At 41.0% G+C, this 22,369-nt stretch overlaps 3 protein-coding genes across 6 annotated transcripts; 2 read left to right on the plus strand and 1 right to left on the minus strand.

Annotated features, from left to right (window-relative positions):
* The first annotated feature begins 261 nt into the window (after positions 1 to 261).
* On the plus strand, positions 262 to 3,345 carry LOC103449444 (heat stress transcription factor A-3). Of its 4 annotated transcripts, XM_017336057.3 has the most exons (4): positions 477 to 1,174; positions 1,863 to 1,934; positions 2,209 to 2,605; positions 2,687 to 3,345. In XM_017336057.3, the coding sequence occupies exons 1-4, from the start codon at positions 692 to 694 to the stop codon at positions 3,223 to 3,225; spliced, it is 1,491 nt and encodes a 496-aa protein (XP_017191546.1). In that variant the 5' UTR covers positions 477 to 691; the 3' UTR covers positions 3,226 to 3,345. The 4 variants fall into 4 exon arrangements, with proteins under 4 accessions (XP_070665746.1, XP_017191543.1, XP_017191546.1 ...); XM_070809645.1 differs by lacking the exon at positions 1,863 to 1,934 and having other exon boundaries at positions 262 to 1,174; XM_017336053.3 differs by having other exon boundaries at positions 2,209 to 3,345.
* Positions 3,346 to 4,986: 1,641 nt separating this feature from the next.
* LOC103449396 (ribosome production factor 2 homolog) lies at positions 4,987 to 8,098 on the minus strand. The gene is made up of 6 exons (XM_008388718.4): positions 7,875 to 8,098; positions 7,528 to 7,731; positions 6,192 to 6,437; positions 5,863 to 6,102; positions 5,711 to 5,776; positions 4,987 to 5,481 (listed from the first exon to the last, which is right to left on the minus strand). Exons 1-6 carry the CDS (start codon positions 7,998 to 8,000, stop codon positions 5,272 to 5,274), a joined length of 1,092 nt encoding a protein of 363 aa, XP_008386940.3. The 5' UTR covers positions 8,001 to 8,098; the 3' UTR covers positions 4,987 to 5,271.
* Positions 8,099 to 8,769: 671 nt separating this feature from the next.
* On the plus strand, positions 8,770 to 20,986 carry LOC103449447 (polyadenylation and cleavage factor homolog 4). Its single transcript, XM_017336515.3, has 7 exons — positions 8,770 to 9,552; positions 11,182 to 11,283; positions 11,607 to 11,864; positions 17,671 to 17,799; positions 17,889 to 18,296; positions 18,645 to 20,555; positions 20,680 to 20,986. The coding sequence occupies exons 1-7, from the start codon at positions 9,187 to 9,189 to the stop codon at positions 20,692 to 20,694; spliced, it is 3,189 nt and encodes a 1,062-aa protein (XP_017192004.3). The 5' UTR covers positions 8,770 to 9,186; the 3' UTR covers positions 20,695 to 20,986.
* The last annotated feature ends 1,383 nt before the right edge of the window (positions 20,987 to 22,369 follow it).

Genomic DNA, 22,369 nt, shown 5'->3' on the forward strand with positions numbered 1-22,369 from the left:
ATCATTTGTCTCCCAAATCTAACCCTGATCAAATCCCGTATCCTGATTGGTCCTCCCCGCTCCCTTCATCCCCAAGTATTACACAGCGACCCACCGTATCATTTTCAAAAATATATACCAAACCCCACCAAAGACGCACGCACACGGCACGCGGTCCGGACAAAATATCAACGGACAAAATATCAACAGCCCACTGGGCCCCCTCCAGAACAGAACCACCATGACTGATTTTCAAAACAAGCGTAGCTCCGCGGAAACTTCCTCCCCGCCGCGCCCCCCCCCCCTCTCTCTCTCTCTCTCTCTCTCTCACTAGGTCGGTGCTGAAACGCTCTCAAATTGCACGGAGCCCCACATGGATCGGAGGTGGGATGTCCGAGAAGATGACTGCTACAGTAGGAAAACCTCCACCGCCTTTGACCGCTCTCTGAAACGCTCTCAAATTGCAGGGGAGCCCCACATGAATCGGAGGTGGGATGACCAAGAAGATGACTGCTACAGTAGGAAAACCTCAACCGCCTTTGACCGCTCTCTCAGGAATTTTACCGAAGACCTAGTCGGCGTAACTATTCGACCCCATTATATACTCACTCCCAAGCTCCCCAAACCCCCCCTTTTCACCCACCCACCAGAACCCACCTCTATCTCTCTTACCCAGTTCACTGCCATTGACAAAGAGTGAGAATTTCGTTACATGGACCCAAAAGACGAGAGCCACCCAAAGTCTCCACCAACTTCAGCTGGATTCGACCCGGAATCAATTGGGTTATCGGCATTTCGATCGGAAATGTCGGAACCGTTAATGGGTTCTCAGTCGATTCCTTCGTCCACTTCTCCTCTGATGGAATTCGAAGCCTTCTGTTCTGTAAACCCATTGGGTGCTTTCGACTTCACTGAAAGAGTTTCAATTCCGACATCGTCTATGGGCGGCGGCGATGCGGAGGACGTGGTTGCTCCGCCGCGGCCTCTGGAATGTTTGCAGGGCACTCCGGTGCCTCCGTTTCTGTCCAAGACTTTCGATTTGGTAGAGGACCCGTCGCTCGATCCGATCATATCGTGGGGCTCCAGCGGCGGCAGCTTCGTGGTATGGGACCCATTGGAGTTTTCCAGGCTCATCTTGCCGAGGAACTTCAAGCACAACAATTTCTCAAGTTTTGTGCGACAGCTTAATACTTATGTGGGTATCTTGCAGTAGCACAACCTGTATTGGCTGCTCTGATCTGTCTGTGAATTTTTTGTTCTTTAATTCTTTTGTTTTTTTTTTCTCTGTTTTAAAATCTGTTGTTTGTTGTCTGAATTGGGTTTGATGAGGTTAATTTTGTATAGATGTAACCAAGGCGATTAGTATTTGTATTAAGCTTGCGATGTAAGACTTTGTAGGAGTTGGTGTTGTATTCTTAACTCCCAATTTGTTGTATTTGTAGAGATTCTTATGTAATTTACCAAAATGAAATAATAAAAGGATTCATTCCATGGAATTCTTGACGATTTTATTATCGTTTTCCAATAGTTTACGCAGGTAAGTGAAAGAATGAATTACTGCTTTTATTGTTCTTGATGATGGTGACGATGATGATTGTTTATGATGATGATGATGATGGTTTAGGATAATGATGATGATGATGTTGTTGTTGTTGTTGATAATGATGATGGTCTCTGTGGTTCTACCTTAACGGGCATGTAATCATCTCTCAGGATAGTATAACATGCTTGTAAGGATTGTCTTTAATCATGAAACTTAGTATAGTGAAGGTAATGGAAATGTAATGGAAATGTCTGCAGGTTCCTGATGTTGTTGTTGTTGTTGATAATGATGATGGTCTCTGTGGTTCTACCTTAGAGGTGTTTTTTTATTGATTTTGTAGTTAGGATCGTCCTCCGAGAAAAACATCTTCCTTTCTGACTATGTACTGGAGAGGGGAGTTCATCTTCTGCAGGTAGACGTCAGGTTCCTTTTGAAACATGTTACTGCAAAAGATTTTAAGATCTCCATATGTTAGCATCTCAACTGCTCCCCTTCCCCTACCACCACTTATTAATGCAGATTGTATTGCGAGGTTCTGCTGTTCATATGCATGAAAGTTGATGGCTTTCCATTGTCTTCTGTGATCATTTGTTTACTACTTAAATAATCGTATCTGTCTTATGAATTTGATTTCTGTACCGTTGCTTTCCCATTCATTCATGAATTATTTTGGGTATTGTATTCAGGGGTTTCGCAAGGTTGACCCAGATAAGTGGGAGTTTGTGAATGAAGCTTTCCAGAGGGGCCAAAGACATTTGTTGAAGAGGATCCAGAGACGCAAGTCACCTCAGTCTCTCCAAATCGGGGCTTCTGCGGAAGAAGGAAAATCTGGAGTGGAAGGTGAGATAGAGACGTTGCAGAAGGAGAGGAGTGTGTTAATGCAGGAGTTGGTTGAATTGCAGCAGCAGCACTGGGGCACAGTTAACCATATGAAGGTAGTGAATCAGAGGCTTCAGTCAGCGGAGCAGAGACAGAAGCAGATGTTTTCTTTCTTGGCCAAGATGCTTCAGAACCCGGCATTTATAGCCCGACTTCAAATAAAAACTAGGCGGAAATTTGTTAAGCATCAGCAGCATGAACTCGGTAAATCAGATTCCACAGCCCTGGATTCGAATCCAGTTCCTTTTGAACAATCTCCTGATTATCTTTCACAAGTTATGACAGGAAAACTGGGTTTAGGTTCAGTAAGCACGCCATTCCAATTTGCGGATCCTGCACTAGATGAATTAGCAGCAACACAAGGATTTCTCAAAACACCAGAGCAAGAGGGTGAAGGGGCATCAAGCATGGCAACCGAAGATCCTTTTTTCAAAGGGAAGAGTGTTCTGAGCCCACAACAAGAGGCTAATCCCGAGCGTTATGTCTCTTTCCAGGAGGATTTGGCGAATGAAAGGACTTTTCCGGAACTCTTTTCTCCAGGGATGGAGATCATGATCAAACAAGAAGACATATGGAGCATGGGTTTCGGTGTCAGTGCTGGTATGTCAAGTTCTAGCCATGAGTTATGGGGTAATCCGGTCAACTATGATGTGCCAGAGATGGGAGTCACGGGCGGTTTGTTAGATGTCTGGGATATCGGTCCCCTGCAAGAAGCAGGAGGCTCAGGCATTGATAAGTGGCCAGCCCATGATTCTGCATTTGATGAGCCCGAGAGTTCAGCTGGCCAGCCGAAAGAAGATGCATCTGAAACTACTGATCCATAGGGCTGCATTAGCTGCTGCCCTTTCGGATCCTAGTCATTCTTAGTTGCAGGGGTCTATTATATGGACAATATATGAATGATTATATTAATTTGATATCAAAGTTTCATTCTTTCTTTATTATCCGCTTTTATTTCTTAATCTTCGATTTCCACCGCGACAGTTGCTTGTTTTCGTAACTGTACTCGTTCATGTTGTAGGTTGCATTCCTTGTAGTTCCAGGCTGCATTAATCTCATAGTTCTGTCGCTAACAGATAACTTTGAGCTATGAAACTGCAGGTCCTTATCCTCTCGAAGCGCAGCTCGCTTCTGTCGGAGAAACGTGGCATGAGTATCGGATTGCCCATTCGAGCTCGTGGAAGTCCAGAAAGAACTGTTTTAAGTTTTAACAGGTACAGAAATTATAAGGTCAGTCTGTAAAATTTATTCTTCTTGTTGGTCTGCCAACTTTTAGCGGCACAATTTTGACTTAAATCTCTTCGACTTCATTTCTCCAGTTGGGGGTATGAATATAAGTACCGAAGAAGCGTTGTGGTGTGCGTCAGTGAAGAGGTGCTTTGAACTGCTAGCCTTTCTGAACTTACCTTCTACCTTTCGCTCACCGATTTGGAGCGCGCATGGCTCCGACTGCCGTTGTTTATTATTTCGAGGAAAACCGACCGTTCAAACTCGAAGCCGGTGAAATGTGTAGTGTAGATCGAAGATTCGGATGTCCAATGTCACTATAACAAGTACATTATTTATGTGCTATCATTTGAATAACTAAGAACTTGTTTGGATGTGCTTTTAAAATGACTAAAAGCGTTTTTGGTGCCAATATTTTTAGAAACTATCTTTAATAAAAATGCTAATAAATCCTTAAAAAACACTTAAAAATGTTTCATGGTAGAAGCACATAACTTGTGCTTCTTCTAAAAAGCACTTAAAGTTAGGGGTGGGCGAAAAAACCGCCAAACCGGAAAACAGAATCAAACCGTGACAAAAAAAAGGGTAAAAAACCACGTTGACCAAAAAAGTCAAAATCGGAACAAAAACTGAACTGAACCATTTCAAACGGTTCCGGTTTGGAAATATTAAAAATCGAACGAACCGAACCGAACTGCTTTTAATATAAATTATTGTTTTATTATTATTTTTATATAAATAAGACATTTTTTCCAATAAGACCATATGCATAAAGCCCGATATTTTTCTTCACTTCTCTTCCCCTCCTTTGTTATTTTATCACTTTTCTCCCTCTACATTATTTTTCTTCATTTTTTTCCAGTATCTTATGCATTATGTATATTTTAGTTTTAGTTTAAGATCTACACTTTGGTCTTGATATGAGCCTTTCTATATTTTGATTTATATTTATATGCACATTTTTATCTTCCAGTCACAAATATTGTAGATCTAGTGGTGGAAACTCAAATTTACTTGAATTTGTGGTTGAAATATGTGTTTGGTATTATAAGTAGAAAATTAGAAAAAACATATATATAATTTTGATTAGAACCGTAAACCGGCATAAACCGAACCAAAACAATTATGAACCGAACCATATAGTTTTAGTAATAAACGGAACTGCACCAAACCAAACCAAACCAAACCGTTGAAATTTTCCAGTTCCGGTTCCATTTTGAGGGTGGAACCGCACCGAACCGGACGATGCCCATTCCTACTTAAAGTGCCTTTGAAACCCAAAAACTTTTTCTCTAAAAACGCTTTCAATCATTTTAAAAACATATCCAGACGAACAATAATTCATATTTAGTTAAATGTAGAAAGAAAACATTCCTGAAATATAACTAAAGAGAAATATTACATAACATAGCGCCAATCAAACATTGGATGGTCGAATAACGCCATCTTTCGAGTCAAAAATGCTGTCGCAGTAACTAATTTAAACACGCGGGATGGAAGCGACAATGGAAAGCAGAAGGATTACAACAGAATCTATGAAATATGGGAAGAACAAAAATCCCGAGCTCTTCGAATCCATCACACCTTCTGACTTTAATCCTTGCAAGCATTGGCCGATCAGCTGTCTGCTTGTCTAAAGAGAATCACTCGGCATCCTCAGTAGTCGTAGGATCACGGCGCTCCCTTTTAAGTTTTTTTGTTTTCTTGGGCTCAAGCATGTCTTGAACCTTTGGTGCACGCTCGTTACCTTCGTGTTTCATTCTAGCTTCACGGCGCTCCCTTTTAACTCCCTTTGTTTTGCTAGGCACAAATGTATCACCAACCTTTGTGTGATAATACACCGTATCTCCAATCTAAAAACACAGATTTCGTTAACAATAAAAGAAACGATAAACAAATGTTAAATACAAGTGCTTCAAAATTAATGCCATGCATGAATCAACCTGTGTCTAGTTAAACATGCTTAACATCAGCGGACAAGACGCAAAACAGAGAAGAAATGGTTCGGGTCATGTAAACTAAAGCTGGCCCTATAGACCAAATAACAACCGCTAAAGGAAATAATCAATTTTCTCGGTTTACCTTTTGATCCGGGATGTTGATTTTCCCAACCTTGCCCCGCAGTAGGTCCTGTTTAATATTCTTGTCCTGGAAGTAGCAAGAGGAATTGCGTTACAGACATGTCACACGCAAAAGAAATAAGAGAAATCAAAAAGGGGATTTAGTAATTCAACCTTCTTGGGCTGATTTTTGCCTTCTCTCATTGCTTCTTTCCTTAGGCTTTCATTAGGAAGACGATGCCGACGAACTACTAAATCCATGGAGGGGCCAACTTCAACTAGTTCCATCCGTGGAACTACAGTGCCAGATTTTTTCAGTCGCAGTGCACACTGAGTAAGAACCACTTTCTTAGGAGATATAGCTGTACATACATATACACGGTCTAAACCGGCAAGATTTAATTTCTCTACAACCTGCACATATCATTTTTATGTATATAATATTAATATCCCTCTTAAATTCAAACACGAGTAATATCAACAAAATGGCACCAGAGATAAACCTCTCCTCGTAACAGATCAAGCAAAACTTCCTTCAAATGTTGCAGTTCTCCTGCGCTTTCAAATCCTTCTCCAATAAAGCAAACGAAAGGTTTCGTGCCCACACGTGGTGCTAGTTTCTTGTCATATGTAAATGATTCCAATGGTTTATAGTTTTCAACCCCAACCTCTATGAGATCATATATATGGTGATCATAAGTTCTCCCTATGACAAGATTGTCAGGCCGCTTCTTTGAGTGAGAGCCAAACTGCAAAATAAAAGCAATTAAATACTTAAAAGTTACATTAAAGAAATCAAGAAAATAAACACAAGCATGAGATACAGTGCCTGATCGTACTTAGGCAACACAGGGTCTCAGCATTCTAAACAGGGTGAGTCAAGAACTCGGTTCAGAAAATGGGATAAACATCAACCACCATGCATACATTTTGAAAAATGGGTAGATGTAGTTGGAACCAATAAAATTCAAGATGTAGGCTGAAGCGTTCAAGGTAAAGTCCAAATCAAAACTAAACAGGTAAAATGGAACTAACAAGTGGGAGACAAGCATCAATGGGATTCCAGCTTCCACCTTGACAGGGCGGTGCTCTGACCGATTGAACTACAATTCCAGGAAAATTAGGTATACAGCCTAAATTCGTTTAGACTTTATTTGCCCACCATCATCAAGAAGGTTGCGAAGCAAAGTCGTTTATCCAGTAAAATGGTGGCTACTACGGGGATAAAGTTTTTGAAGCAGGTGCACACAAGAAGACTGATAAGATCTAATCTATTAAATATCTATATAATGCTTTTAATGCTCATCCCTTAGCGCAAATCAAGGATGATAGGTAGAAATAGTATACAAATACAAATATTTTCATTGGTTGTGAGCTGCTTTTAGTTATTCTGCATTACGAATTCTGTGTCTGCAATGTCCAAACATCTGCCTAAAAACAGGTTGTTCACCTACCAAATCCATTGCAAATGTCACAAGAAGATCAAAGAGGCAGGTCCATTGTAGAAACATAAACTGAAAAATCAACGATTTCCAGAATTTTGAAAGAATATTAACAAATAGAAACCAAATATTTCTACCAGAAACGCATTTGTTTTAATGGGCAGCTCAAAGAAATAACAGAAAACAACCAAACATTCATCAATGCTAGCAATTAAACATGTAAAACTAAGCAAATGCTGCAACACTATCAAAATCCAAATAACCTTTCAAACCCCAAACAGAAAACAATTGCATTATACAGGGGCGCACACACACGCACATACATATGTACACATACGAAGCTCACATGAAATTAAATTACAGGAGGAGCAAAATGCTGAGGTAGTTTTGTACTTACGACGAAAATGCTGCAATCGGTTTTATGAGAGAAGAACTCAAGGGAAGTATCACCCCCACTTTCAAAAGGGCTAATATCTTCATTCCTGCGGTTGAATTTCACAGCACTGTCCTTCTTCAAATGGTAAAGGTCCGATAACACAGAGTTAACCACATTGCTCGTCTTCCTACCGTGAAGAATCAACGTCTTCTTCCCGGTCTCAACCTTCAAAATTATACAAAACCCACTTGAAAATCAATACAAAAATCGAAAAAAACCAATACCAAGTTGAAAATATCTGAAATTTTGCTTTTGGACACGGGAAAATATGTAATTTTCCCGAGAAACAAACAGATGAAGGGAATTACGATCTTTGGGGCACGCTTCTCTAGCTCTCTTCTGGCCTTTCCAGTCTTGGGAGTTCTCACTTGCAACGACTTTGGCTGCGTACCCTCTGGCTCTCTTGTGGCCCTTCCTTTCTGGGGTTGCAACATGGTTGGCTGCAAAATGTAAAACCCTCTGAGAAAAACAGTTGCGGGACTTTGGAGGGGAAGCTAGGGTTTTATTCCAAAACGACGGTGACGACTATGGACTCTGATCCGATGGCATTAGGGTTTTGTGGGCTCGTTAAGCTGCTTTTCTCGGCCTTCTTCGGCCCATCAACCTTTTCTTTTATGACCCATCTTAAGCCCATTCTCCTTTTTCTCTTCTAATGCGCATAATGTTTAAAATATTGATATCGATGTAAACAACAATATACAAATACATATAAATATATTGATATCGGCTGTTTTTTAGACAAAACCTGATGGATATATTAATATCGATATTGATTTTTTTTAATAAAAATTTGCTAAAAATTAGAAAAATTTAAAAAATATTATATAACAATTTATCGACATTCTAAAATTATTAACAAAATTTGTTGATTTTAAACAAAATTTAAAAAGTTTTTCAAAGAAATTTCAAACAGCCCAATCAACGTCAGTGAAAAGAAAGGAAATAAAAAACCGAAGATTCTCATTGGATCATTTTTGAAAGGATTTTGTAGATCTTTCAATCGCATCTGTTCATCGTATATCGTGTGATCAGAAATTATTGTAATTTTTATTATTTAAAATTGAATATCAACAGTACCTAACAAAAATTAACTATACAATATAAAATAAACAAATATAATTGTAGAATTTCTGAGATCCTTACAAAGAAAATCCAACAATCCTCTCTCTACAAAAAAAACCCTTTTTTACTTTCTCGATTCATGAAAGCTCCTCCTTTTCTCTTCAAAAAAAAAAAAAAAAACTCCTTTTATATATTTTTCTTGTCTTAAAAGGACCTTCCCCGCTATATATTTCCCTCACACGCAGATGCACACTCTTCTTCTCCATCGCCTTGTTCTTAATCTAACCTAATTCCCAATTCCCCAATCGTCAATCTCGGCTCCGATATTTCAATTTTGTTTTTGTTTTATTCAATTTAATTTGTATTCCTGTAAGAAGAATCAGGGCCTGTATTGATAATCATCCATGTACTTAGGGTTTTCTTATTAATTATCGTGTTGATAACTAGGCCTTTTGCTGTTAGCAGTATACAGTTTTGAATTGAATTTTTTTTACTGATGGCGGAATTGTAATCGAAGATTAGGGATTTAGGGTTAGGGTTTTGATTTCCGAGACTGTGATGGAAATGGAGAGCTCGCGTAGGCCGTTTAGCAGATCGAATGAACCAGGCCTGAAGAAGCCCCGATTGGCCGAAAACCCGAATGGCCGAGCCTTTGGTCAGAGACCCGGTGGCGGAGCTAATCCAGTGCTGTCAAGGTTCAGAGTGAGTGACAGAGACGTGGGGAGCGATGATCCGAATCGCGGGGATGGGGGCTATGTGCCGCAGCCACTGCAGCATCAGGAGCTTGTGAGCCAGTACAAGACGGCGTTGGCGGAGCTCACCTTCAATTCAAAGCCAATTATTACCAATTTGACGATAATTGCCGGCGAGAATGTCCACGCGGCGAAGTCGGTGGCGGCAACCGTATGCGGCAACATTATTGAGGTGAAACTAAGCTTTACACTGTGTATGTAGCTTTGTTTTTGTTTAATATTTGGTTATAATGCCAGTTGTTTCAGTTCGATTTGTAAAATGAAAAAGAAAGGGATGGAGGTGGGAAATGAGAATTAAAATGTGTTAATGCTCATGTCTTATGTTATGCCGATAATTTAGTGAACAAAGTTCTGTTCCGAAAGTTTGCCCCGTTAAATGTTTGTTTAATTTCTCAATGCAAATAACAAAGCTTTGTGCTGTGTGGTTGTCTAGTGTTGACTGTGAGTGGGAATGTTTGTATTCGCCAATGAGCGCATCAAAGTAATAAACATCCAGTTTCATTCTTACATTTCCAGTATGATATTGAGTTGAGGGTTTGGCTGCAGTTAACATTGGTCAGGCTTTGTACGTGTAGTCAATATGTTTCTGGCAGCCTGTGCAGAATTTGTTTAATCCATTGCACACAAATGAGTCTGTATATAATTACATGAGAGAATAGTTTCGACATTCTGTGATTATATGGGTTTTGTGGAATGAGCTGTTGCAGCTTTCGAAACCAAATAAATAAATCTTATCCTTATGGCTATGGCTTTACACAGAAAATCTCTACATATAGCCATTTTTTTTCTTTATTTACAACAACATTGCAGCATTTGAAAGGGGAGGAAAACCACTTTCTTAGCCTAACAGATACTGCTATGTTTAGAAAATCAGCATTATATGTTGTGGTTGTATATAAGAACCTTATTTTACTAGAGTTTTGGGAATTTTTTTTAGACCTGATGGTAATGCCCTGCAAGACTTCGATAGCTGAATCTCTGCAGATGCATGATCTCATATGGTTTTACTCACCGGTATTTATCTTGCTGAGCATCAAAACAGACAAAACAGAGAGTACATACAAACCTCAGGTTTTGTTAGAGCACTAAAATGATAGTGCCTGTTTCATTGACATCCTTACATTTGAAAGATGGAGGGCATATTTGACCTATTAGTGTGATTACCACCAAAATATATGTTGTGCATTACATTTATATACACTTGTATATGTCTTAATAGGTTTAGATGTTCAGTCCGTTATTTGTTCTTAGTCTTGAATTTCTCTCCTTTAGGTTTCTGATAGCATGCATTCCTGTTCTAGCTGAGCGTATTTTCTGATTATCTGGTGCCTGGAGATGTTTGTTTAGATGTTACATTATCTATGAGTGGCAGAGTGCAGGATGTCTTGTTAGTTAGTTTTCAATGTTCTCGTAAGGCAGTGACTCAAATCCTTGTGAGACAAATTGGAATGAGAGAGCCAAGTTTTTTGAGGACACACGAGGAAACAAGTCATAAAATATAACCATAAAAATAAACGAATGAAATAAATATTACTCGCATTATTTAGTTACTGTATTTCTCCTAACGATTCTAAGTTTGCTGCCACTGGGATGGTTTAGAAGTGATGATTCGTGCAGTTGTGTTGCTTTTGATATCTTTTACATGCGTTTGAAGAGTCTAAACTGACACCAATTCTCCTTCCCCCTTCCACACTCTTGGAAACCATTGGTTCCAGGCCTTTGGTGTATTAATCGCTTATTTGTCTAAATAATATTGGCTGCATCTAGTGTATAGTATCTAATCCTAGATAGTAATCTGCAGGTTCCCAGTGAGCAGAAGTTACCATCACTTTATCTTTTGGACAGTATTGTAAAGAATATCGGAAGGGATTATATCAAATATTTTGCTGCCAGACTCCCTGAGGTTAGATTTCCTTCTTGATTCTCAGCATGCTTTTTCTAGTTAATGCAAAGCATGTTTTTTTTTACTTTTGACATGTAAGAATGCGTTGATGAACATTCAATATGAAACTGTATTAAATTTGAGCAACAATTTGTTGCCATTAGGATACAACTGTCTTTGGTATCCCTGGTGTTCAACGCTAACCCATTACCTGGTATCTTTCAAATAAAAAAGATGTTTGTCTGCACACTAAGTCCTTGCTACCTGTATTTGTCACAACCCATGGTAGACTTCACCCTTTATTTTTTACTTTGCCAATTCTTTGCCTTTTTTTAAACTTATAGGTATTCTGCAAGGCATATAGGCAGGTTGAACCTCCTATACATCAAAGCATGCGGCATCTTTTTGGAACATGGAAAGGAGTGTTTCCTGCTCAGACGCTTCAGATGATTGAGAAAGAACTCGGATTTTCTTCTACAGCAAATGGTTCATCCTCTGTAGCAGCAACATCAAGACCAGATTCGCAGTCACAACGACCAGCACATAGCATTCATGTGAATCCCAAATATTTGGAAAGGCAACGGCTTCAGCAGCCAGCAAGGGTAAGTGGAGTTCTGAAGTCCGTGGTCTATGTGGATTGTGTCCTGATCTCCTGGGATTGATGTTTCCACGATTTAGTGGTGGATTGTTAAAGTTATGCACAAATAAATAATATTTATGCACAAATAAATAATATCATCTGAAAACTATACTCTGATGAGCTTTTTTTAACACTGGAGACTACAACCAAATCTTAGAATTCTTATATCAGGTTGTAAAACTTCTATGTTACTCTTTGTAGATAGTCAGAGAGTTCATTTGTAGAAATTGATCTTATAGTTTAGAGTTATTTTATATTTTGCAGCAGTATCTTATTTCTTTACCAGATGCCAAAGAGCGACCGTTTTCGTTACCTAGGATCTATCTTGCAAAAGAACGGAGAATTAGATGGAGATCTCAACCATAGAATACAAGCTGGATGGATGAAGTGGAAGAGTGCATCCGGCGTGTTGTGTGACCGCCGTATGCCACTGAAGCTCAAGGGAAAATTTTATAGGACGGCAATAAGGCCGGCGATGCTGTATGGCACAGAATGTTGGGCGGTGAAACATCAACACGTACACAAAATGGGTGTAGCGGAGATGAGGATGCTTCGTTGGATGTGTGGGCACACGAGAAAGGATAAGATTAGGAATGAGGATATCCGGGGTAAAGTAGGAGTAGCCGAAATTGAAGGAAAGATGAGAGAAAATCGGTTACGGTGGTTTGGACATGTGCAAAGAAGGCCTACTGACGCTCCAATTAGAAGATGCGACTATGGGACAGAGGTTCAGGGCCGAAGGGGTAGAGGAAGACCTAGGAAAACTTTGGAAGAGACTCTAAGAAAAGACTTAGAGTACTTGGATCTAACGAAGGACATGACACAGGATCGAGCACAATGGCGTTCTAAGATTCATATAGCCGATCCCACTCAGTGACTTGGATTTTCCAAGTCTCCAACCGAGAAGTTTTCCTCACTCGGGAAATTAAGGGAACACTACCCCAACCTACATGCTCCACTCAGAAAGCTTCAACATACAAGCTTCAACAAAAGAAAATTCAAAGAACTTAGCGAAGAAGGCTTTGGTGTATTTAACACAATACGTTGAAATGAAGGAAAGCTTATTTATTGATATCCCCGATAAGCTACAAATATGTACATATACATGAGTCAAAATAAACACACAAGAGGGAGCCTTCACAAAGGTTGCTTAGGAGAAGTCTCAGCAGTCGGTAGAGCCCCAGAAAGAGAAGGCACCGGAGGGGGATCATTTGGAGCCTCAGTACTGGACAGAACCCTAGAAGGAGGAGGCATCAGAGGTTGATCATTTGGAGCTTCATTACGCGGTACAGCCCCAGAAGACGAAGGCAATAAATGCCTTTGGAACAAACCCACAAATCTCTGATGATCAAGTAAAACCTGACCATCAGTTTCCTTCATCTGGTCAAGCTTCCTCTTCATGTTTGTAGCATAGTCATGTGCGAGCCGGTGCAACTGTTTATTCTCATGCTTGAGCCCTCTAATCTCCTGTTTGAGACTCATCACTTCAGCCGCCAATGATTCAACTTGGCGGGTTCGAGCAAATAGGCGTTGGGCCATATTAGACACAGAACCTGCACACTGAACACTGAGAGCCAGCGAATCCTTAACAGCTAACTCATCAGACCGTTTGGAAAGTAGTCTGTTATCTTTGGGAGTGAGAAGGTTCCTGGCCACCACCGCAGCGGCCATATCATTCTTCATCACGGAATCCCCAACGGTAAGAGGACCAGTAGGGGAGACGAAGGATGGGCTTCATATGTTGTCTGGAGAAGGCGGGGCTGCCTCTTCAACAAGGTTCAAGTCAAAACGACGGTCGGAGGGGCCAGACATTTTCAAAGGTGTTGAAGAGAGAAGAGGTCGGACAAATCAAGATCTTAGAAGTGCAAGAATGAAGCTTCTACTGGTGGAGATTCAAGTGTGCTTTAGAACTTAATGCCAGCCCCTATAAAAATCTGCACTCGACGGAGCTTCAGAAATCGAAGAGGCGCCTGCTCAGAAATCGAAGAGGCGTTTGCTTTCTCAAAAGCTGAGCTGCTTAGAGATCACGAGGGTTGATCTCAGAAATCGAAGAGGCTTTTGCTTTCTCAAAAGTTGGGCTGCTCAAAGACCACGAAGGCCGATCTCAGAAATCGAAGAGGCGCTCGCTTTCTCAAAAGCTGGGCTCCCCAGAGACCACGAGGGCCGATCTCAGAAATCGAAGAGGCACCTATTTTTCCAGCCTTGTCAGCACCTGTCACACGCACACTCAGCTTTGCGGAAATTATGGGCATTCTGTCGAAGACTTCTGGGGAAGTAGAAAACACATGAATCTTACTGTTCAATCACCCACTTCCCACACGCAACAATAGCTCATGGGTACCACAGATAACTTTGCCAAAGTTCTCTGCCAAAGTTGAGCACGTGAAGCTTGCAGCTCCCACTACATCGCTCTGACCAAGAAGGGTAAAAGAATAGCAAAGAAACAGCACTAACAAAGTTTAGACCCATAAATTTTGAAGGTCTAGCTACCATATTATTACCCACAAGGGTAAAGGAACAGTACCACTGCTGGATAATTGGAAAGTCCCTGTGTGTCAACCTCTGTGCTTCGTGGCAAGGTAGACTAGCAAACATGCCCAACCTTTACTCACATTCGAGAAAACACTCCCAACAAGATTGCTTGCTCCAAAATCGAAGAGGCACCGCCTTCCGAATCTCGAGAGCCAGACTCCCAACATGATTACTTTCTCAAAAATCGAAGAGACACTGCTCCCCGAATCTTCGAGAGCCAAACCCCCAGCATGATTGTTTTCTCAAAAATCGATGAGGCATCGTTCTCCGAATCAATCGAAGAGGCGCTCGCTTTCTCAAAAGCTGGGCTGCTCAGAGACCACGAGGGCCGATCTCAGAAATCGAAGAGGCACCTACTTTTCTAGCCTTGTCAGCACCTGTCACACGCACACTCAGCTTTGCAGAAATTATGGGCATTCTGTCGAAGATTTCTAGTGAAGTAGAAAGCACATGAATCTTACTGTTCAATTACCCACTTCCCACACGCAACAATAGCTCATGGGTACCACAGATAACTTTGTCAAAGTTCTCTGCCAAAGTTGAGCACGTGAAGCTTGCAGCTCCCACTACATCGCTCTGACCAAGAAAGGTAAAAGAATAGCAAAGAAACAGTACTAACAAAGTTTAGACACATAAATTTTGAAGGTCTAGCTACCATAATATTACCCACAAGGGTAAAGGAACAGTACCACTGCTGGATAATTGGAAAGTCCCTGTGTGTCAACCTCTGTGCTTCGTGGCAAGGTAGACTAGCAAACATGCCCAACCTTTACTCACATTCGAGAAAACACTCCCAACAAGATTGCTTGCTCCAAAATCGAAGAGGCACCGTCCTCCGAATCTCGAGAGCCAGACTCCCAACATGACTACTTTCTCAAAATCGAAGAGAGGGTAAAGGAACAGTACCATTGCTGGATAATTGGAAAGTCCCTGTGTGTCAACCTTTGTGCTTCGTGGCAAGGTAGACTAGCAAACATGCCCAACCTTTACTCAAATTCGAGACAACACTCCCAACAAGATTGCTTGCTCCAAAATCGAAGAGGCACCGCCCTCCGAATCTCGAGAGCCAGACCCCCAGCATGATTGCTTTCTCAAAAATTGAAGAGGCATCGTTCTCCGAATCTCGAGAGCCAGATACCACAGACCACTTTTTCAAAGTGCTCTGACAGAGTTAAAACATGTGAAACTGACAGCTCCCACTACCGTGCTATGACCAAGCAGGGTAAAGGAATAGCATTACTACTTGTTGTTAGGGAGACGCCTATATATGTCAACCTCCATCCCCAACGGACAGGCAGACCTGCAAAAATGCTCAACCCTTCATCATATCTGAGAGGGCACTCCCAACGAAGCCTTTCGAAATATTCAGCTTTCTTTCCCCCCGATAATACCTCTGCAAACAAGCTATACTAGAGCAAGAATATCTCATATCATCAGGGTTAAAAGCAAGAGTATCCCATATCATGCTTTTTCCCTATCTTTTCCTTTGGCCTTGTTTTTACCTGCAAGACAAGGAGAAAGAGAGCAATCAGTCAGCACTTGGAATCAAGCTTCCAGCCAGGAACTGACTGCCTGGAACCCCTTACCTGATTACTTACCTGGCATTGCTCTCGAGTACTCATCTTCAACATCTTATGTTTCCAAGGAAGATTCCGCATCTGCTTGAGGAACAGATAGGGCAAGTGCGAAGGATACAAGGAAGCATGTGGAGACAAGCGTAACAGCACACGTGCCGATACATCCATTACTCTGTCAAAAGCAAAAGTATCCCATATCAGCAGGGTGGAACGTACTCTAGATTTGATGGACTTGTTTTGACCCTCAAATTCTTCAGTCGGCCTTATACTCTGGAGGAAACCAGAAAACCCTCCAGCTCAGTTCAAGAATAAGCCTGTGGAAAGTTACTTCTTCAAAAGCAAAAGTATCTCATATCATCTCTTCTCATTTTTCTTCTCTTTATCCTTCATGCTGTTGCAAGATGGGGAGAAGGTGAACAATCAGTCGGAGCTCTGATTGCTTACCTTGTCTGTCACCTCTTTCAGCAGACCCCCTAGCTCGGCGACTTGGGGGACTCCTACTACATGGTTTGTATCGCGCTTGACCAAGCCTGAAACTACAAGTAAGCTTCAAGTGAAATTGATACATTACCTTGTGCATCTCCACCAGTTAAAGATACCACCCCTGGATGGAGGAAAAGTACTTCCAGAGAAGATGCCACATCTACCTATGAGACAGATAAGGCAAGTCAAGACGACACCACACTCCGATACTTAGAAGTTTCGTGATTACGAGATCATTCTCCCACAATATTTCCTAATGTCATTTGTACTAAATCATTCACTTGTACTCACTAAAGGAGAGCTTGAACCTATGTACTTGTGTAAACCCTTCACAATTAATGAGAACTCTTCTATTCCGTGGACGTAGCCAATCTGGGTGAACCACGTACATCTTGTGTTTGCTTTCCTATCTCTATCCATTTATATACTTATCCACACTAATGACCGGAGCAATCTAGCGAAGATCACAAAAAGCGACCGTTTTCGCTACCTAGGATCTATCTTGCAAGAGAACGGAGAATTAGATGGAAATCTCAACCATAGAATACGAGCTGGATGGATGAAGTGTAAGAGCGCATCCGGCGTGTTGTGTGACCGTCGTAGGCCACTGAAGCTCAAGGGAAAATTTTATAGGATGGCAATAAGGCCAGCGATGTTGTATGGCACAGAATGTTGGGCGGTGAAGCATCAACACGTACACAAAATGGGTGTAGCGGAGATGAGGATGCTTCGTGGGATGTGTGGGCACACGAGAAAGGATAAGATTGGGAATGAGGATATCCGAGGTAAAGTAGGAGTAGCCGAAATTGTAGGAAAGATGAGAGAAAATCGGCTCCGGTGATTTGGACATGTGCAAAGAAGGCCGACTGACACTCCAGTTCGAAGATGTGACTACGGGACAGAGGTTCAGGGCCGAAGGGGTAGAGGAAGACCTAGGAAAACTTTGGAAGAGGCTCTAAGAAAAGACTTAGAGTACTTGGATCTAACGGATGACATGACACAAAACCGAGCGCAATGGCGTTCTAGGATTCATATAGCCGACCCCACTTAGTGGAAAAAGGCTTTGTTGTTGTTGTTGACTCATTTTCTTTGTACAACCTTGATTATACCATCATGTTCATTATGAAAAGATAAGTGCTTTTACTTATTTCTTTTATGCCGGTTTTTGGTATGAAGGCAAAAGGAATGGCTAGCGACTTTTCTGGGGTTATGGCAAACTCAATTGATGATGATGCAGAGAGGCCAGCCAGAGCAGCAAGTATCAGTGCTGGACGACCATGGGTTGATCCTGCTGTTAAAATGCATGTATGTAAAGTAAAATTTGATATTATGTGTGTATTATTGTCCCTTTTTTTCCTCAGTTTCATGATATGTAACATTTGCACAATTTGCAGCGTTCCAATACAGATGCACTTAGTGATCGTGTTCATGAGGAGAACATTGGTGCTGAATATGGAGAATACGAATATGGTTCAGATCTTCACAGGAATTCAAACCCGGGAATTGGAAGAATTGGTGGGAAGATTACAGAAACACTACCCACCCAAAGAAATGGTTTTAATATCAAGCATGGACTTACAAATTACTCGTCATCTAAATCTACGAATGCTGATCCTCGCTTAAAGACAGCACCAGGCATTGCAACTAGAAACAGTGGTGGCCTGTCTAGTAGCTGGAAGAATTCTGAGGAAGAGGAGTTCATGTGGGATGATATGAACTCAAGATTAACAGATCATGGCCCTCCAGATATTTCTAGTAACTCAAGAAAAGATCACTGGGCTTCTGATGATTCAGAGAAATTGGTAAGCTCCAATTATTTGTACTGATTGAAAAATTGGGACCCTGAAGGTTGATTACCCTACTGGTTCACGTTAATTTCTCAGCCACAAAGTGTGGAGGCAGATACAGGAACCATTTTTTTTGTGCTTCAGTTTTTATTGATAGCTTGCTAATTCGCATAAGCGTTTACAGTTTACACAATGCTGACATAGTTACTGGGCTGATCCCTGTTGGGACTGATACAATGCTTTTTACTTTCAACACTTAGTGTTACCCGTTATGATGCACAAACTCACACCGCCTGTTACATTACATTATTAAGGATACTTTTTTTTTTTTTAAATCTTAATTGGAATTGCTCATATTCTCAGGGCTTTGGAGGTCAGTTTCGTAAACCAAAAGGTGGAAATGATTATGCATCAACAGCTGATATGGATACCTCTGCTAATCCTACTGAACAGAAAGACCTATCTGCTCTTGGTCAGCGAATGTCATCACCTTGGACATTGCAGGACTCTATCGGTATTGACAGGCTGACCCCTTCTGGTACTCCTGTCATTAGTTCGGTTCATTCAGAGCGTTATGCTTCAAGTTTAAGTGGGCTATCGACAAGTGGAGATTCTTCTGTGGCCAGGATGGGAAGTAGAGCACAAGTAGCGTCTTCTCGAATTGGAACGTCAAGTCTAGGGTTTAATGCAGCAGCAGGGCCTACTGGAGCTTTAGGAAAACAACAGCTTCAGTCTGTGAGAGCTGCATCACCATCTGGACAGTCATCGATGCACCAATATTCTCCCTCACCTACATCTGCAGTACATCCCCGTCATCACTCGCAAAGTTTAGCTGACCAAGACTTTGCTGAGGAACCTTTGCCAATTCCAACTCCCAATGTTAGATTGGGCAGCAAAGCAAAATCACAGCCTCAAGATCTATCTTCGTCAATTCCTGACATCCAATCAAGGCACAAATACCCCTTTCGACAACAACCAGACAGTATAGAGTCTGAATCTTTCGGTCACACTAAGAAGCCTCATGTGCCACAGGTCTCTACTTTTTCAACTCCCTCAACTGTTGGAGATTCTATACCAGATCTTTCAAATGTCCTTGCTGCAGAATCCTCAGGACAGTTGAACACAAGTAGTTTGTTGGCTGCTGTTATGAAGACTGGAATACTCTCTGACAAATCAATTACTTGTAGCCTGCCCAATTTGAATCGTCGGGACATGGGACATATTCCATCACAGTCTGGTGTTCAGCCTCCCTTGCAAAGTGGACCCTCCCCTACCCTTGCACTCCCAGGGCCCAAGGTTGCATCAGCACCTTCATCAGGTCACCTTTCTGGTGAGAACTCGCCAGCTTCCTCAAATGTATCACAGAAGAAGGTAGCACATCTGCCAATTCCACCTAGCCAACCTCCTTCCTCTCTTGATGGCAGTGCGTCAGCAAGTTCAACTGTGGTGAGTAATGCCTCAGATCCAATTTCAAACCTTTTAAGCTCCTTAGTTGCAAAGGGTTTGATATCTGCATCAAAGTCGGAGTCACCCACTCCTGTGCCATCCCAAAAGCTGACTGAACTGCACAACAAGGGCCTAGGTGCACCTGCCTCCAAATCAGTGTCAGTATCTCCAGTTTCAGTTTCAGTCTCTCCAAGTCGTCCTGTTACATCCCAAACTGATGCGTCTCTCCCAGAACCTGTAGCTAAAACATCTGCTGCCTTACCTCAATCTACCAAGACAGAAATACAAAACCTAATAGGCATTGCCTTTAAGCCAGATATAATCCGAGAATTTCATCCAGCTGTGATAGATGAACTTTTTAATGACCTTCCATATACGTGTAGCATATGTGGCCTTAGGCTCAAACTTAAAGAACGGCTTGAGAGACATTTGGAATGGCATGCTTTGAAAAATCCCGAAGGCAGTGGTTCAGTTATGGCATCAAGGAAGTGGTATCCAGATTTAACCAGCTGGGTTGCTGGAAGGACAGTACCCCCTTTGGTACCGGAGGCCATCAATTCAATAGACGAGCCTAATGAGATGATGGATATTGATGAGCCCATAGTTCCAGCAGACGAAAACCAATGTGCATGTGTTATATGTGGTGATATTTTTGAAGATTTTTACTGTCAAGAAAGGGATGAATGGATGTTCAAAGGAGCTTCGTACATGAGTATTCCATCTGCGGCCGGTAAGATGGAAACCACAGAGGAGAGTGTTTTGAAAGGTCCCATTGTGCATGCAAATTGTACAGTGGAAAGTTCACTCTCTGATAGCCATGTTAAATTGGTAAGCTGTTGTTAATTAGCATGTGGGAAAAATAATTGTCAAATTTTCGGCCCTTCTTTTATTAGTCTTCTACCTTAAATTTTCGACTTTAGATGCTAAGATCTTACCTCTTACTTTTTGGCAGGAACCAGATGCTTAGTGCTCGAAGCTCGAAGCTGAAGAGACAAACTCCATGCATTCCAAACTCATGAGGGAAATCCAGGTTTATATAAAGGTGTTTTTAGATGTGAATCTTCAATGCCCTTTTTTCTTGTGCCACAAAATAGTGGTGAGAGCGTTCGACTAGCTTCTCCTTTACAATTTTCCTTTTGTTTAATGCATAGTTTGAGAGAAGAAGAAATACATCCGTTTGCGAGATAGTTTCCATCTCAATGATTTCTCTTATGTGGTGGATGTTTTGCTATATATGTTATGTTTTTTACCTCTCTGAAGCGGTTTTGCGCTTGGTAGAAGCATTTGTGGAGATCTTTCATCATAATTTAGTGCCATTTTTTTTTTGGCTTCTGTAGTGTTTGTTTATGATCCGTCGCGGATTGAATTGGAATGGATAAACTACTAATTGAAGGAATCTCGAAGTAATGAAAAAATTGTTTCCAACTCGAAGGTTGAAGGTGGAATGCTTGTTAGGGAAGATTAGAAGGGATTAGTTTCTTTTATGTCTGATCCCGTTCTAATCCTTCTCAAAATGAAAAATTAGTATCATCTATATGAAGATTCATCCATTACAATTCAATCTTAGCCAGCAAACGAGGTTTAATTGTTCCGCGAAAGTATTATGTTTTGCTAGAATTTTGTTACGGTGGTGACATGGCATGTGTGGAGCCTACATATCCAATCGTATGGTGCCACCAGATGCATGAATGATGAAAACTTTTTTCTTATTTGCACATGCCAATATTTCTTACAAGGATGCCCTTTCTTACATCTCTCATCCCACTTTGAAAGATTAATCTCTCAAATCTCAATCTTTCTTTCTTGCGCTCAATAATTCAGTATTATTCCTTGCTCAATTTAACTTCATGAATTCAACCTCTTTCTGAGAATATGTTCTAAATTAATCATAAAAAAGGTTCAATGTCTAAGTGAAAGTTCTAGGATGGTACTTGTTTAACTTAGAAGGAGGTGAGTAGGTTCCAATTTAAAAAATCCAATTCAATTTTCAATTCTCAAATTAAATCCATATTCACATCACATATTAAACTATCATACTCGTATGCAATTAAAATGATAAATAAAAAGTGCACAAGGATGTAGGATTTAACAAGGCAAAACCCACCATTGGAAAATTCCTCGGGCTCCCAAGCCAGGACAAACACTAAGAGAAATGAGTACCGAAAGACTTAAAAAACTCATCAACCAGACACGCATACTAGTAGGTAGTTTTGTCTCCGTGCTTTGCTACTTGATCTTTCTTCAGCCTTCGAGTGAAAGTGGCACGACACTAACGCGACCGTCAATCACTGCCTCCTCGAACTTTGCAAGATATTAACGCGATCATGTAGAATATATGAAATGAAATGATATTTGGAAATCAACCAATTATGAAAATCACAAGACACATTTTCATAATTGATTTCGATTAAAGCACAATGAAAAATTAGTGAACAAAACTAAATTTTTCTTTAAAAGAACAAATACGTGAATACAAACTCTGATTTTTCTACCATAAACCTCACGGGAAAAATATGAATTTTCTTTTAAAAACATAGGCTTCTGACCGACATGGAAAACAAACTTTCTGCTGTTATATGAATGACGATGCTTTCAGTGCATGGTGCTGCATCATATGCAAACTACAATACATACCTTCAGAG

Source organism: Malus domestica, chromosome 12 (genome assembly GCF_042453785.1).
Source record: "Malus domestica chromosome 12, GDT2T_hap1".
NCBI classification, from domain to species: domain Eukaryota; kingdom Viridiplantae; phylum Streptophyta; class Magnoliopsida; order Rosales; family Rosaceae; genus Malus; species Malus domestica.